Raw genomic sequence first — 16,810 nt, forward strand, 5'->3', positions numbered from 1 at the left:
CTCCACTGCAGCCACGTTGCTTCCCCTGCCCTGGGATTCCCCCTGGAATTGCAGGGATCCCCCCCTGGAGCACAAGGTTAGTGTCTGTCTGCCCTTGGCACAAGCACCTGGAGCCCCCCGGGTGCTGGGAGCTCAAAGCCAACCCATCAGCTACGTACGGAGCCTTTTAACCCTCCTTGCACAGGGTTTTTGGGCAAGCCCTGCAGCCCTCATCTTCCCAGTGTGGCTCTGCAGCTCACAGCAGCGCCCGCTGCCACACAGGATGTGTTTTAGTTCTTCACTGGAGCGCTTAGCCCTTAGTTTGGAGGGTTTTACTGCACTTCCACGACATCCAAATACCTTTGGGCTACAGGAGAGAGACTTTCCCAGCAGGAGTCTGGTATGCGTTTATGTAGCTATAAATTAGGTCTCCAGAGCGAGATATTTTTTAAGGAAATGAGGCCCATTACCCCGGCCGTTACTTAAAAGATGGAACAGTTTACACGAGAGGATAAAAAGCCAGCTTTGTTGTTAAGCGAGCATTTGGGCAGAAGGAATTACCGTGCGGGATTTAGCCCAAAGCTGCTCCCCAAAAGAGAGGCGGCGTGGAGACGGCAGGGCTGCCGTGAGGACAAGGCTCCTGGCTGGCCCTGCAGGACAGCAGTGAGCTGGGATGGATGCAAGGGGAAGGAGATACTCTGCTGGCACATCAGGTGGGTAATCCCACGTGAAATCCGGGAGCTTCTCGAAACCAAAGCTCAGCAAGCTCCAACTTCTCTCTTTCAGGTCTGAAACCAGCCCTGGGACATCTCCAAACCTGGCAGGAGGCACTGAGCTGCCAGGCTTGTAACAGGAGAGATCTTTATCTGGGGACCAGGGCAGCTATCCCAGCTTTCCCTACGCGGGGTTTTTACCCCAAACACCCGCTGGCTGCCAACACAGCGGGATTTTCCCCTTCTCCAGAGCTCTCCTCGTGCAGCGCCAGCAGCAGACCAGCCCGCGCCGCCTGAGCGCCCTCGTGGAGTTCCGAAGCTCCCATCTGTCACACTTTTTAAATAATTGGCTGATCGTTACGAATTCATTCGGTATTCATTGTGATAATGTTAATCAAGATGAATTAATAGAGTCCTCCTACTGTACGCGCTCCCCGGGGAATTCCACCGCCACTTAGAAATTAATTAATAGGGCTATAATTTTAATGGTGCTGCCCATGCAATCCCCGCTAACGGTAGGCACGAGGCAGGTGCCCGATGGCAGGAGATCAGCGCGGGCGAGCCGAGGGGAAGGAGATGAGCAGGATCACAAACGGCCACGGGCTCTGCCTGGGTGGATCTGTCTGTAGGGTTTTGCCTTTCCCCTGCCCCACAGCCTGCCCGCAGCCCTGCCGTGCAGCCGCTCGTCTCCGTGCGCTTCTCCTGGATGTGTGTCCTGGGAGTCTGAGTGGGCTGCACCTTGTGTGCACCAGTTTTCTTCTCCAAGGAGAAGTTTGCCACGGAGAAATCCCCTCTCCAGTGAATATTTGCTGGGGGTGACAGCGGGGAGGGAGCCGGGAGCACCCCAAGCTCCACCCAGGGGTGTCTCTCGGAGGTACCCGCTGTGCATCATGTTCCTAACAAAAGCAACGTGTCCACCCCCTCAAACCACGCTGCTCCACCAAATGAGGTGTCTGCCCGCAGCCACACCTGGCAGAGCCACCTCCCCGTGCACAACCCATCGCTGTTTGGGGCAGAAAGCCACGTTTTTGAGCTCTGAAGGATGAAACTCCATGGGGCCAGGGGGAGCAGGGGTGCATTTCGTGCCCGGGACAAGACCAAGAGCTCTCCAAAAGGACACAGCGGGAGCACCACTCGCTGCAGCCGGCAGAGGAAGGGCTCTGCCCGCCTGCCCCAGGCCAGGGTGCTCGGCAGATGTAAGGGGAGAAGGCACCGGAGACCTGAGCAGCACCCAGGGGTCATTTTCACATCGCCTCTGCTAAAAGCCTATTCTGCCAGCAGTTTGAAAGAGGTGCAGTCAGCATTTAAAAAGAGCATTGAAAAGAAGCCCTGCCAGGGAGTTTCAGATCCTACATTTACATTCCAGTAAGGGTAGGGGAGATCTTTTTACAAGACTGAATTTCCTTTATCCTCCCAGGAAGAAAAAGAAAAAGAAAAAAAAAAAAAAACAGTATCGCTACTGCTAGGGAATTTTTCTGGGTTAGGGCAGCGGAGCCCTGAGCCGAGGCCGTGTCCGCAGGCAGCCGAGCAGGGCGATAACTCCCCTCACCCCAACAGCCACCCCGTGAGAGGTGTGAAAGATAAACAGCGAGCCGCTGGGACGCACCAGCTGCGGGAGCCTCTCCGAGGCAGCAGCACAGTAACCGTGGGCTCTTTGCGCAATGTCCCCTGCCCAGCTCAGGGTTTGCAGCGCTCAGCATCCCGGGCTGCATGGGATGGAAAGGCAAAGCCAGGTTTGTCCCCCAAAACGTGCCCCAGCAGCTTTCTCACCTCTCTACAGGGAAAGGAAAGGTGGGAAAGGAAAGCTCTCGGTGCGTTTGCTGCCATAAAATAACCCCAAAACGAGGAGAGCGAGCTCCCCGGCAGCGTGCCGGAGCCTCCCGAGGAAGGACAGGTGCCTGCAGGACACGCAGCACCCTTGGGTGCCTGGGACAGGCTCTCTCTGCCTTACCTTCTCGCTTCATCCCCATGGCAAGACACTTCTGGTAGCGGCAGTACTGGCAGCGGTTGCGCTGGCGCTTGTCGATCAAGCAGTCCTTGTTGTCGCGGCACGTGTAGGTCAGGTCCTTCCGCACCGTGCGCTTGAAGAAGCCTTTGCAGCCCTCGCAGCTGTACACCCCGTAATGTTTACCTGCAGTGGGGACAGGACTTGGGTTAGGGGATGCACCGAGGGTCCCAGGAGCATAAAGATGCCCCAGGAACCCGCAGCTCTGCCCAGGGCAGTGCCCGGAGGAAGCTGAGGCTTCTTGGCACGGTGACCATGAGCTGAAGGGCAGCGGCTTTGCCTTCACTTGACTTCCAGAGCATCCGAGAAAGCCAGAAAAAGCCCCCACCATTTCGGAATGAAACCAAGGGAGATGCAGCACAGCAAAAAACGGGGGCACGTCCCCGTCCCCCCGCTCTCCCTGGGCACCCCACGCCGCACACGAGGCTCAGCCAGCTCCGCCACGCGCCCCCCTCCAGCCGCCGAGCCCGACAGAGCAAGGAGGGGTCCCCAAGGACCTCCAAACCCAGACACCAGAGCACTTACGGAGCAGAAAGCTTTTAAAATAGCATGAGAATAAAGGGAATTAGCACATCTTTATCTCCCATGAGTGGAGAGGCTCCATGCGAAGCACATCTTTTTATCTGGTGCTATGTGATGAGACCAGCTACGGATCAAAGGATGCGGAGAGAGGGACGCTCAGCTAATGCCCGGCCTTCTGAGGGGCAGCACTGCTTAGGGCCGAGGATAAAACACCGCTGGCTAAGCTGTGACCTGGGGGATTCGCTCCTCCGAGGAGCCGGACAAATTGTTTACTTCTCTCCTTACCGTCAGGGCATGATGAAGAATGGGAGAGGTCAAAGAGCCGCGGCGAGCACATCTCACCTGGCTCGTGACAGCGCCCGCCTGAGAGCAGACAGCCTGGGGAGGCTTTTGTATAGGGTTTTTTTTTGTCCCTGGCCACGATGCAAAGCCTCGCTGTGCTCGTGCAGGGCAGCAGCACCCGGCACGGGGACCAGCCGTACCTGAAGACCTGTCCCCGCAGATGGCACATATGTGCTTGGTGAAGGAGGCCATCGTTCCTGAGGGATGTGCTGGCACTTTGAGGACCCCGTTGAGCCCCAGGGGGGGCTTGATGTCTTCGGAGCTGCTGACGGGGTTCATGGGCGAGTTGAGCTGTCAAGACAAAAGCAGGGCACTCAGCAGGGAGCAGGCGGGACGTGGGGGCTACGTTTGGAGTAGGGGACAACCCTCAAACGGGGAGCACCACAGTTTAAAACCCACATCCGCAGCGCTGAGCCAAAAGGATTTGGGCACCTGAGACCAGAGACCAAAGCCCAGGGGCTCGTCTGCTGCCCTGGCTCGAAGCTGGTGGCACGGGGACACTGGGTCCTGCTCCCAGCACCAGCCCCATGGGAGATGCTCTGGCATGGATTAACGTGAGGCTGGGCTCCTTCTGTGCTGCCCAGCACCACGGGACAGCCTGCATCTCCTCGTGCTCCCCAGCCCTCCCCCTGGTGTAAAGGGCAGGGAGGATGCTTGGCAGCGACGGCTCGTGGGAGCGAGCGCTTGCAGGGATGACAAAGGCCAGGACACGAGCGCTTTCGCTCGGCAATTTATAGATCTCCTTTTAGCATTCTCTCTCCCAAGGAAAGCTCCGCAGCAAATAAATAGATCCCAGCTGCAGCGGGGCCTGGCTTTGCAGAGCTGGCAGGCGTGGGACACCGCTCGGCGCTCTGCAGCCCCCCGGGCTCCCATCCTGACCCTGCCGAGCCCGACAGGAAGGGAAAAAGGAGCAGAATTAAAAGCAGCAGCCGGGACAGGGGTGATGGAGAAGATTCCTGCTTTATATCACAGGCAGGGCCCCGTGATCCCCCCAAACACAGGGGGAAACTGAGGCACAGAGACGTAAGGGGGACCCGTGGCGGTATCACAGCAACCTGTGCAGCTGGGGCTGATCCACACCAGCTCTGCCATCCGTGCCTCTGCCCGAGGCTGCACGCCCCTCACAGCCCGCTGAGGCATGAAGGGAAGGTGTGAGAGGACGGAATTACAGCCCCAGCCTCCGAGTTACAAGCTGGCATCCTCATCTCTCCTCATCTCAGCAGCCGTCCGCGCCTTCACAGCCTCGGGGGTTTTCTTTGCGTCAGGAGGTCGAGCAGATTTTATGCACCATGTCACCAGAAAGACCTTGCTGCACGCTGCTCTGTGCCACTGCCACGATGCCCTCCCTGCTCAGCCCCATCGAGAGGGGCCAGGGACACAGCAGGGTCCCCTGCCCGGCCCTGGGGGGGGGGTTAAACGTGTCCCTGGGGTGCACGGAGCCAGGCTTGTTCAGCTCCAGACAGCAGCGAGGAGCGGTGCCAGGGACTGCAGCAGAGCCCCCAGCCCTGCCAAGTACTAAATCCAGGTGGGATCCGCAGGATTTGTGCTTCGCCTTGTTGTCTCTCTCCTCCCTTAATAGAGACGCTCGGCAATTGCACTTGTCACAAATTAATTCAGGGAAGTCCCAGGGCTCGCGATCCGTCAACGAGACGAGCGCAGCCGCTCCTCTGCCTTTCAAGTCTCCAGGCTGGTGGGGAATATTTGGCAGGCAGCTGACTAATAACCGCAGAGCGGAGCGAGGCAAACCCCCCCCGGAGAAATGTGAAGGGTTTTCCTCTCCTGCCCTGCCCGTGACAGATGAGGAAACCAAAGGCAGCGGGACCCGGAGCCGCGCTCCTGGCTCTCAGCTGCTTGGGGCCGTTCGGTTCCACCACGATGGGGCAGGGAGGGGGCCGGGAGCATCGCCCTTTGGGGCCTGACAACACCAAGGAGAAAGGCACGAGCTACCTGCAGAGGCACTGCAGCGGCACGTCCCTCCACGGTTTTGGGGTCACTGGCTCGAGCAACGCTCCCTGGAGCACTTTTTTGGGAACAGAGCCATTTGCCAGGTGCCGCGCTGTCACCCGCCACCGCCACGTCGCAGCCGGGGCAGAGGATTTCAGCTGAAGATAAACCATCCTCCACCACATCCCCCAGCCCCAGCAGCCCACCGAGCCCATCCGAGCATCCTTCTGGGGGGTGTCCAGCAAAACGAGACGTGGAGAGAGCATCACCTCACCCCTACCCCAGCCCTCGGGGGTGCCACCGCCCCCCCGGGCATCAGCACGACGCCCGCCAGGGCTGAGTCAGCCCCGGGCTGGGAGGAGAAGTCCTGGGTTCCTCTTGCAGCACCCGCCTGGGTTTCGCCAGAAGCCCCACGTGTGCTGCGGGGTTCCCACGTGTTCTGTGGGGTTCCCACGCCGCCCAGGCGCCGGCCCCGCTCCTTCCCCTCGCGGCTGGCGCGGAGCCGGCAGCACGTGCCGCGGGGAGCCCGCACGGCCCCGGCCCCGAGTTTCTGCTCCCCCTTCCCCGGGCAGGATGGCTCCAGCCCTGCGAGGCAGCCGGGGACCCAGGGGAACTGCTGCTCCGCTTCCCGAATGACGTGGCAGCCCCGTGTGCTGGGACTCCTCGGCTCCTCTCCTTTCCCTTTTTAGTTCATTGCGCCGGGGACCGAATCCTGTCCCCTCTGTTCCACTGGCAACCTCCTTTTCGGAGGCTTCCTCTTCCAAAAAACAAAAAAACCAACACCCTACACTTTCTGCAGCCCCCCTGGATTTACAAAGAGCCCTGTGCCAAGGCAGGGAGCAGCCCTGCAGAAGCCTGATCCTGCTCCTGGCCTCTCCCTGCTCATCCCCGAGCTGCTGCTGGCTGCGAGCAGCAGAGCAGGAGGGAGAGGAAGAAACATCCAGCGTGGGAAGCCCCTCCCTGTCATCTCTTACTGAAAATACTTTTTTTTTATTATTATTATTGTTTTCCCAGAAACTTTAAGAGGTCTTAAAGATGTGTTAAATCCCAGTAAACAGCCTCCTGGTCGGGGTAGGGCTTTGCTCCCCGCTGCAAAGCGCCCCGGGGCTTTCCGCCGGCACATGCCCGGCTCCGTGCGAGCACCCAGCTCCCCAAATTTCCCCCCTGGGGAGCAGCGAGGGGTCCCTGGGTGCTGGGGACCCCATTGTAGGGCATCCTGGCTGCTGGGCTGCGTTTGGAGGCTCTGCGAGCTCCCAGGTGGGGAGGGGATGCTCGGGGTCAAGGCTGACGTCTTGTGCGGGGCCGGAGGAGCCCCATGGCGTGGGATGAAACAGAGAGGGACAGCGGCCCGAATCCGGGGAGCTGAGGGCTCCTTCCAGCCCAAATTTTGGGGAGCTGAGGGCTCCCTTCCCACCCCGATGCCGGCAGGAGCTGGGGAAGAGGCTGAAGAGGCCTCAGCGTCCCCGTTGCCCTTCTGCTCCGCTGCCTCCCGCGAGGCAACGAGGCATGGCCTGATGGCAAGTGGCACCCGCCAGCTGACACCGAGCTCCTTCCATCAGGGCCGGCCCCACCCGGCGGCTGGGGCCACACGCCTCATTACCCCCTTCCTCCTCCTCCTCCTCCTCCTCCTCCTCCTTTTCCTCCTCCACAGGCCCAGGTAGGCCCCAGCCCGCTGCCAGGGCCCTGAGGCGCCCAGACAGGGGACAGCCGGCAGGAGCCAGCGGGTTGGAAACCTCCTCGAGGAAAAACCACCTCAGACACGTCCGCGGCTGGGCTCGGGGATGCTCCCCGGCACCATCCGACCGCGCTCTCGCTTCCCCTTTTGTCACCCCGCCGCTGGGTTTTATTTCGGTTCCTCCGGCCCCTCCACCCCTAAACCACCCTGTGCCCTTCAATCGAAGCCGGGGCCGCGTCACCCCCTTCCTCCCCCCCTTCCCTGCTCCTTCCCCACCCTTTTGATGCTCTCCCGGCCCCTTTGGCTCTCGCTGCCCCTTCCCAGGAGCCGTTTCAGTTCCCCCTTCCCTCGGTCACGGGATGGGAGGCGGCACTGCCACCCTGTCCCTTGGCTCTGCTCCGGGCAGGGGCAGCTCCCCACAAATTTATAGGGTCAGGGGCTGGATCCGGCATGGGGGAACCCTGCAGCCACCTCCCTGTGGTGTGGGGTGGTCCTGGGGCTGGCTGACACCGCCGGCACAGCGCGTCCCTCCCCGGCCCTGGGCAGAAAAAACCCCTTCTTGCTGGAAAGCAATCAGGCCCAGATTTAAAAATAAAGGTGCCAGCAGGTGCTCGACTCCCGGCGAGGGCTCGGAATAAATAACCCAGCAGTGAGTGGCAGGTGGCAGCCAATTCCTTAATCTGCCCTTTTACTAAACATATAACGTGCGAGCAGCCAGCAACAGGTGGCGGGGGCTGGCCAGCTCGCCCCGATCCTGCTATTTTTAAAAAGAGCTTATCTCTCCCCCGTTGGAGGTTGGTTTTTTGTTTTTTTTTTTTTACATAATCTTCAGCCAACCAACACCGGTTCCTCCCTCCGTGAGGGGCAGGAGGGGCAGCAAGCAGGGGAGCCCCCCGGTGCGTGCCTCCGGGACCGGGGACCAAGAGGGGACGTGCGGGGTTCCTGGGGAGGGGACAGGGCAGTGCCAAGGGGGGCTCCAGCCCCTCTGCCTGAGCTCAGCCCATCCCCAGGAGACCCAGGGGCAGTCCCTGCTCCCGTTTCACTCCCATCTAGGAGCGGGGGGGGCCAGGCGATGGCAGCTGACGGATGGGTGGATGCTCTCCAGCCCTGCGCCCCCGCGGTCCCCAAACCCTGCCGGAGCAGCAGGGCGCCCCGGCTTCATTTCCCCCTTGGGCTTCTGCTTTTCGCCACCCTTCGGCGCCTGCCCGCCTCTCCGAGGATGTCTGCGAGGGGGTTTTGCTCCCCGTGCTCGCTTGGGCAGCACAACGGGGCCAGGATCATCCCCCCCACCCCTCCCCGGCTGTGTCCTTGCCCCTATAACGGAGCAGCGGCCACGTCCCCATCCCCTTCCCCTTTACCTGCGGGCTGCTGGTACCGAATCCCAGGCTGGGCGTGGAGGGGACGGACATCGAGTGCGGGCCCATGGGGGAGCTGATGACGGAGAAGGGGGGCCCCATGCCGTTGATGGGCGAGCTCAGGGTGCTGATGGGCGAGTGGAGCTGACCCGGGGAGCCCAGCGAGGAGCCGATGCCCGGCCCGATGGACGGGTGGAGGGAGGGGGTGGCCATGGGGCCCCGGCTGGTGGGGGAGTTCAGGGACGTGGAATTGACTTGGTTTGAGAAATCTGCAAGAGAGGAAGAAGACAGCGGGGTTTCAGTCTCCAGCCCGGCGCGGGCTCTGCCTTCAGCGAGCCCCAGCTGCTTCCCGACACCCCCAAACTCCTTCTGCCCTGCTTCCCAACCCCCCTGCTGCTGCACGACCCCAAATTCAACACAGAGAGCCTCCAGACACGGTCGTCACTGCCTTCCCACCCCTTCACCCTCTGTACCCAGCCCTAGCCTCTGCCCAGAGGCAGCATCGCCCCCAGGAACGGGGCGCCCCCCTCCCACCCCACAATACACCCCGAATCGGATCTAACGGGGCTGCTCGAGGCACGGGACAGCAGGGACCCCAGCAGCACCCCAAAAACCAGGGGTGGTGGTGCCGGGGGGGTTTGCACGGCAGAGGCTGGTTGGGTTTCTGCGTCTGACCGGCTCGGCCGTCCCGGGGGAGCAGGAGGACGGGGGGGCAGGAAGGGGGGGGGGGCATTTAAAAATAGCCACCCGATTCTCTCTGGAGAGGAGACACGGAGCCGTTCCTGGCACATTTCCTCCTCATCCTGTCACGCTGCCTGCAAAACAATCCTGGGCGAGGAAGGGGGCAGGCTCGTGGCCCCCCGGGAAGGGCGCAGGGGGGTGGACGGGGGGTGAGCGGTGGGGCCGTGGGACCCCCCCGGACCCCCCAGGCTGCCCTGCAAACGTGCAGCCAGAGAGGGGCAGGCAGCTGCGTGAGGGGTTGGTTTGCTCACAGGGAGCTGCTGCTGGGGATTCGGGCACAAGAGACCCCCAAGGGCTGCCCCTGCTCGGGGCACTGCCACTTGGAGCCGTGCTGCCCCGGCACTGAGCCCCCCAAGGCGCACGGCCCCCCGCACGGCACAGCCCCCCCCAGCAGGACCCCGTTTGCCTTCCTCCCTTGTAAGCATCACAGATGCCACGTGCCAGGAGAGAGGCTTGCTCCCTGCACGGGTAATTCCTAAAACTCCCAGATAAACGCCAGAAACGGGCTCCCCAAGGTGATGGGGATGCAAAAAAAATGAGGATTAGCCCCAAAGCAGCGACGCATCCAGCTCTGCACGCGTGTCCCGTCCCATCTCGGCCAGGCAGAGGGGCCACGTGGCCAGACTCAGCACCCAGCCCGGTGCCACCGCCCTGGCACACGTCCCCAGGGACAGGGCCCGCGGTCCCCAGGGGCCTGGCCTCACGTGGGCTCTGGCAGGATGTTGATAGAAGATAACCGCCGGCCCTCGCGTCACCCGCGGCAGGATGACGTGCGTGCGGTGCACCAGGAACCCCGGGAAATTCCTCCAGGTTTCGGGGTCTGGTCCCAAGGTTTAGCACATCGGGACCGTGCTCCCCACTTCTCTGCCTTTTGGGTTTTTTTTATAGGGCTCGGAGCAGGGCTTGGCACCACCAAGTACTCCGGGGACCCGGGATGCGGGCTGCGCTCCTGTGCTTCGCTCCCAGGGGGCAGAGGGGAATGGGTGAAATTTATTTGTGCATCTGGGCATGGGGACCCCGCCAGCCTTGCTCCGGAGGAGCCACACCAACACCAGAAGCTGTGGAGCGAGGCGATGGACAGGGCTGGAGATGCCCTGGGATGAATCTGAGGATGGATGCGCTGGGTCCCCGGCCCCAAAGGTGCACGGAGGAAGCAGGCACTTGACCTGGCAGCGGGGGAAAGGAAGCGCCCCACGGCCGTGCCTTTCCCATCTCCTCAATATCTCAGGCAGCGAAGCAGGCGAGGTCAGGGGCGGGTTACTGGCGACCAGCCCGTGCCTACTCGAGCACATCAGAAAGCAAAGCACGTGCGGGGCCTCAGCCGCTGTCCCGGCACCTCTCCCGAAATCAGGTCCCCCGGAGCAGGAGCGGGGAGCAGCTCCCCAGCCCGCGCCCCCTGCCCGGCCCCCTGCACCCATCCTGTTTACGCGCTTCCCCCGGCAAGCAGGCGCGTTCCCCGGCACCCACTGAGGAACTGGGTGTGCTGCCGACGGCTGGCGTGGAGAAACACGGCCAGGCAGCAAAAAAAAAAAAACCACGAGGAGAGGTGGGGAGGGGGAACCTCGCACGCCACGGAGAAGCCCTCGTGTGTGCACCCGGCTGGAGGAAAACCAGAGAGACACAGCTCCGAGCACCCCGCAGCTAGCAGCTGCACTTCCACGCAGGACTCCTTCCTAGGATGCTAAAATCCTGGCAGCCAGGCTGAGGAACAATCCCCTTCATCTCAACAAACTCAAGCAAAAAAACCACCTAGGTTGAAGGTCTCTGGAGCGAACCGGGGAAGGTTTTTTTCCCCGGTGCCATTTTGGCTCGAGCAGCGCGAGGCTTTCCACTTTCCTTGCGGAGTTTTGCTGTTTGAAGCTGCTGTGTGTGACTATCTCTTGACCAAAATAAACTCCGTGCCTGTTTCTAAATACAAAAAAAAAAAAAAAAAAAAAAAAGTTCCCTAAGCATTTCCCCTCCTGCCGCACCCATAAATTGCAGCTATTTTCTCTGTGCGGCCTTTGTTTAAACACAACGACCTCTATATATCTTACGAGATGCCCCATGGCAGTTGGGAGATCAGAACCGAGCGCTGCTCAGCAGCTGAGGAATTTGCAGGGAAGCTCTTTTCCTTCTCTGAACGACGAACCCGCGAGCCACAGAATTCGGAGGGGAATTTTCCCAAAGAAGAAGACCTTCGGGGCAGCCCACGCGCTCCACTGACAGCAGTGGGGTCACGGAGCCGTGTGTGCGCTCTCAGCTCCCCTCCACGGCCGAGGAACTTCCTTCAGCTCTGGCCGAGGAATTATTTCAGCTCCAGCCTCTGCAGGGAGCGATCCGGCCTCGAGACCAGGAGCCTGACCCTGGTTTTGGCCGGCAGGGTGCTCGCCGCAGCCCTCCACAACACCGCTTCTGGGTGCCACCACCCCTGCTTCACGGGTGGGGAAACCGAGGCACAAGAAAGCCTCCGGCCCGCTCCTTGACACCCATTTCTGCAGGAGCAGCAGGAGGCCGAAGCCAAGGAGGCACCCGGCCGGCACCAGCGGGGCACGGCGTCCGCGACCTTCCCCAAGGTCACGAGGGAAACCGGAGCCAAAGCCCGGAATAGATCCCAGGGATGGCAAGACCCAGGCTAGCATCTCGGCTGCTCAATCAACCTCCCCTGTAATTTATTATTATTTTTTTTTTTTCCATCCTCCTGGCTCGGCGCCAGGCAGCGCTCCTTCGCTATTATTAATTTCCAATACGGCAAGGAAAAATCTCCCAAAAACATTTGTCCCCGTTCCCATCCCGCGGCGCCGGCCACTCGGAGCAGCCCGGAGTACGGCGCGTCCCTCCCCACAGCTTCTCCGCTATTTTCCATCCCCCTGGGGTGCCTGGGGCCACGAGCACAAAGCCCAAATTTCCTTGTTCCCCATGCAGCCCCCACGGGCAGGCTTCAGCCCCTGGGACCGTGTTTGCTGCTCCCTGCAGAGCTTTCCTCTTGCATTTCCCCCCCCGGCGCCGTGTGTCTCATCGCAGCGCCTCTGCTCCGCCGTCTTAAACAGCCCGGGAGCTTTGCAGCCTCCAGGAGAGAGGCGATTTGAACCCTCCCAGCCCACAAAACGTCCCGCAGCAGAAACAATTACAACAGCGCAGGGGGGATTTTTTTTTTTCCCAGGATAGCTCCTTTGGACCAGAATGAACTGTACCAGCAGCAGCTTTCGCCCCTATAATCTCCGTTTCTGCCTAAGAGGCTTTGCCAGTAAAACTACAGTGACCCAGCTCTGCTGGAAAACCTTTTCTAGCCTATCCCCGGTGCTGAGGCAGAAGCTGGGCGCTCTGCCCCTGGCAGAGGGGAAGCTCAAAGCTGTGTCTTTGAGTTACCCAGAGGAGAAGAAGCCGCATTTCTCTGTGGCCGAGGCGCCAGAGCCAGGCATGTGCCCGAGCGGGGCCCCGTGGCTGTGGCTGGGGGAGAGCCCCAGCTGAGGCCGGCTGAGATTCAGAAAGGCGCCCACACCCCCCGGGCTTCCGCTATTTTTATTTTTTTTATTTTATTTTTTTTTTTTCTCAGCACCTCTTCCTCCTTAATCAGCAAGAAGATCAATTCTGGGTATTGCACAGCAGGAAATTCTAAATTTGGGCGGCCGCTCCCTTCCGCAGCGCAGCCCTGGGCGCTGCGGGGCCGCGCTCGGAGAGGGGCGAGGGACCAGCAGCAGGGACCAAGTTTTTGGAAACCTCCTCCCTGGTGCTGGGGCTGGCCAGGTGCAAAGCCCCGACAGGCAAAGAAAGGCACGGGAACCCGCGAGGAAATGCCCCGTGCCGAGTGCTGTTCCTTCTTCTGGTGCCTCTGCGGGTGGCGAGTTTCCCTGAACGCGCTCGGCAGTGAAATCCCTGCCCCGTCTGCTCTCATTCCTGAAAAGCCGTGCAGAGATTTCCTTGTGCCTCCCCACCCCAGGAACCTCGGCCGTGGAGGTGTCCGGGCAGCAGCCGATTGACCCCAGTTTTCACCTGAAAACTGCCATGGGAATGCAGCGACCACAAGAGGTCAGATCCTCGCTTTTGTCCCCAAAAGGGACGGTGCTCCCAAAGAGGGAAGGAGCAGTGTTTACGGCACAAGATTTTCAACAGCCCCTGGCCCACGCTCTGAAGTTTGCTCTGAATTTACACCAGTGTGGCTGGGAACGGCCACGTCCCTGCCCGCCCTGAGCCTGCTGCTCCCCAGGATCAGCCCCGTCCCGCGATGTTCCCCAGGCACCAAGGCCAGGGCACCTTTGGGCCACCTGCCCTGCAGCTCTGCGACCTCGGCTCGGAGCTTGCAAGAAGGAGAAGCCAGCCAGGAAGGACAAGAGACGCCCACAGCACGAAACACCCCGCGGTTTTGCAACTAGGGAAACTCTCAGCAGCTCACTCAGCCGTGCAGAGGGACGGAGCAAGAGCGAAGCCCCTACAAATCCCAACAGGGCTGGACGTGGGAACGCTCTGGAGATGCTCTGGGGCCAGCCCCAGGCACTTCGCCCAGCCAGGAGAGGAAACCAACCCCTTCCACCACCCCCCAGGCACACGGCAGAAGGATATCCCGAGGCACCAGAAGACACAGCTGCCTGGTTTCCCCAACTCCTTCCCAAATTTGCTGCCACGTGCATCCCGCTACCAGGGCGCCAGTGCGGAGCGTTTCTGTAAGGCTCTGGCTGCTGGAACTGTGTGGCTTCACCAAAAAGTCACTTGAATCTTTTTTCCTTCCAGGCCTTCTCTACGTCTCCACACAGGAGAGCACACGGAGATGGTTGTTTTTTTTTTCTGGTGGGTGTAAGGAAATCACGGCTGGCCTCTGCGCCCTGGGGTCCCGGCGCGGTTCCGCAGCCGCCCTCGGTGCTTTCCCCCGGGGGTGAGCAGCTCGGTTTCGGCCTCTCTCTGCTCCGGGTGGGTTCCTCCTCGCTGCAGGCTTTCACTTTGACCAAACTACAACCTCAAAGCCACACTCCAGCCCCGACCTCCCACCGAAAGCCACAAGGAAGGATCCCACCGTGGGCCGCAGCGAGCAGGGGGCTGGGGCTCTCCGAGGCAGAACCACTCCATCTCCATCCCATTAATCCTCTCCTCTGCCCTGCGGACACATCAGCCCTTCCCCTCCCACCTCCCTGGGGGTGAGCGAGGGCTCGCCAACACTCACAGCTTTTGGTAGCCCACCCTGCAGCCCCACGGGGGCCCTGCTGGGAGATGCTCACCCCGCTCGCACCCCATTTTCTGCTGGAGCCCCCCCTGGACTGCCCAAGCATCCTCACCTCGTCCACAGCAGGGCTCATTTTACACCTTTTTTTTTTTTTTTGCCTTTTTTTTTTTTTTTTTGCCTTAAAAACCCACGGAGAGCCCCCGCCAGAGCGCAGCCTGGCTCCCGCAGCCACCGGCCCAGCCACCAGCCCCGCGGGGGCCGTCCCCGTCTCCGAGGGGGGGAGGACTCAGAGAGGAATTTTCCAGAAGCAGCTCTCCCCGCGAGCCGCCGTGTCACCGGAGGAAACGCTTACCAACGCCTCTTCCTCCGGCACGAGCCCTCCCCGGCTTCCTGCCCGCTGCGCCCCCGGCCCCCACCACTCGTGGGGACCCGTGGCAGCCCCTCAAATTTATTTCGGTTCGCATCCCCCCCCCCAGCTCCCCGACACACACGGGGCAGCCTCTGCGCCCTCCTCCGCGGGTGCCGTGGGTGGAGGAGGCGAAAGCAGGAAGCGTGAGCAAGCGGGCGAGCGTGCCAGATGGAAAGTGTGAGGGGTCCCTGGCTGGAAAGGGAAAAAGGGGGGACCTGGGGGGGGGACGGGGTGGGTGCAGCGGGCTGCGGGCTCTGCCCGAGCCTGGGAAGGGGGTGGAGGGGGAGGGAAGGAGGGGTGCACCCAGGCAAACAAGGGATTCTGCTGAGAAAGCAAATGTGACTCAATCACACGCTTGTGCAAAGATGTCACAACAGCCCTGAGAAATTGCAGGCTCCTGTTTCAGCCCCGGAGGGCCAGCGCCGCCGTCCCCGCGCTCACAATGCGCTCTGTGCCGCTGTCAGCGCCCCTAATTTACTGCCTGGGAACCCGCTGCAGGGCCAGGCAGTGAGAAGGGGCAGCGAAGTGCCGGCTGCCCAGGGCACCGGGAAGGCAGCGGGGCTGCCGGGGCTTTGCTGGAGGACTCGGCGTGGTGGCTCCTTGGAGCTCGTGCCCTCGCAGGGAGAGGCAGCCCCACGAGCTCTGGGGCGTAGGAGCCAGCCAGGGCCCAGCTCGCTGCCCAAAAATGCCACAGGAAGGCTCTGGCACCCCCGAAAAGGAGCTTTGGGGACCCAGACGTCAGCACCAAAGCGCAAGGGCTGAGCCCCCATGGCTGTTACCATCCCCTGCCCCATCGGTGCAGCCAGAATGGCAGCAAAAGCTGCCAAAGAGGGGAAGAAACTCTGGTGAGGATGGAGAGCTGCACCCGGGGACCCTGCAGCCCCCTGCCCTCCCCGATGGGTATCACCAGCACGGGCACACGGTGGCACAGGGGTGCTCCCCCTCTGCCCGTCCCAACCAGGGCCCTGCTGGCCAAGGAGCCATCCTCATCCTCATCCTCATCCTCATCCTCCTCCTCATCCTCATCCTCACCCTCCCCGGCACACGCTGACCTTCGCGTCCCCCCCCGGCTGTGTCCCGTTCTCCGAAAGGAGCACGGTGAGAGCGAACGCGCAGTGGTCCCGCAGGTTGCTGGAGCTCATTATGGCCTTTTAATTACATTCAATTGCAGTTTTATGGGCTTACGGGCAAATTGGAAGTGATCTAATTGTCCTTGAGGGGGTGCTACGCTCTGAGCTATGAAAAAGCAAGCAGGATCCAGAGAGAGATGCAAGGGGAGCTTGAAAGCATTAGGCTCGTTCCGGCAGAGAAAAGGAGAAGTTTTGTCTCCTGCTGAACCTCCCGGGGCCCACGACAACGAGCTGTGTGCCTGGCACGTGCTGGGCATCGCCTCTGTCCCCTCTGTCCCCCCAGCTCCCCTGGTGCATGGAGAGGAGATGGGTGACAGAGCAAGCAGCCCTTGGCCTGCCTCCGTTCTCTGGGGGGGAGCCCCTGCTCCAAACCCCAAATCCTCCTCTCCAAAGTGAAGGGAGAAAAGGAGGAAAAAGAGCACGACGCAGCCAGGCTGAGAGCTGTGGTTGAGGGGGCTCTTGGATGGAGAGCACCCTGCTTTGGATGTCAGCTGAAGGGGAGGATGCTGCTGGTGCTGCCCGGCTCCCACGGAGCCCAAGGCGGGTTTGCGCCCCTGGCCTGATCCTACAAACCGAAGGCAAAGCTAGCCCAGCTCTCCCCAGCTCCCCATGCCCGGCCCTGGGCTCGGCACGCACCCTCCCCTCCTGCAAACAGATCACTTACAGGGGTGAGGCTGCTCCAGGGGCAACCCGAGCACCCGCGCCCCGCACAGCCTTAACCCTTTAGCAGTGCAGCCGGGCACCTCTGGGGATCCTCCCTGCGGGACATCTGGCACGAGCCAAACCCTAAAAAACCTAAAAACCCCAAGCCTGCGGCCAGCTCCCAGTAAATACAGCCCGCAGAGCGGTGTCCAGCCGGCT

At 61.4% G+C, this 16,810-nt stretch overlaps 1 protein-coding gene across 1 annotated transcript in view; it reads right to left on the minus strand.

Moving 5' to 3' along the window:
* Positions 1-16,810, minus strand: part of RXRA (retinoid X receptor alpha) — a 95,802-nt gene that overhangs the window by 26,755 nt on the left and 52,237 nt on the right. Inside the window, exons 2-4 of the mRNA XM_084299309.1 lie at positions 8,539-8,804; positions 3,702-3,852; positions 2,644-2,823 (exon numbers count right to left, since the gene is read on the minus strand). Of these exons, the coding sequence (XP_084155435.1) occupies positions 2,644-2,823; positions 3,702-3,852; positions 8,539-8,804 (597 nt within the window). The remainder of the gene's footprint in view (positions 1-2,643; positions 2,824-3,701; positions 3,853-8,538; positions 8,805-16,810) is intronic.

The sequence above is a fragment of the Netta rufina genome (genome assembly GCF_964035555.1).
Source record: "Netta rufina genome assembly, chromosome: 20".
NCBI classification, from domain to species: Eukaryota; Metazoa; Chordata; class Aves; order Anseriformes; family Anatidae; genus Netta; species Netta rufina.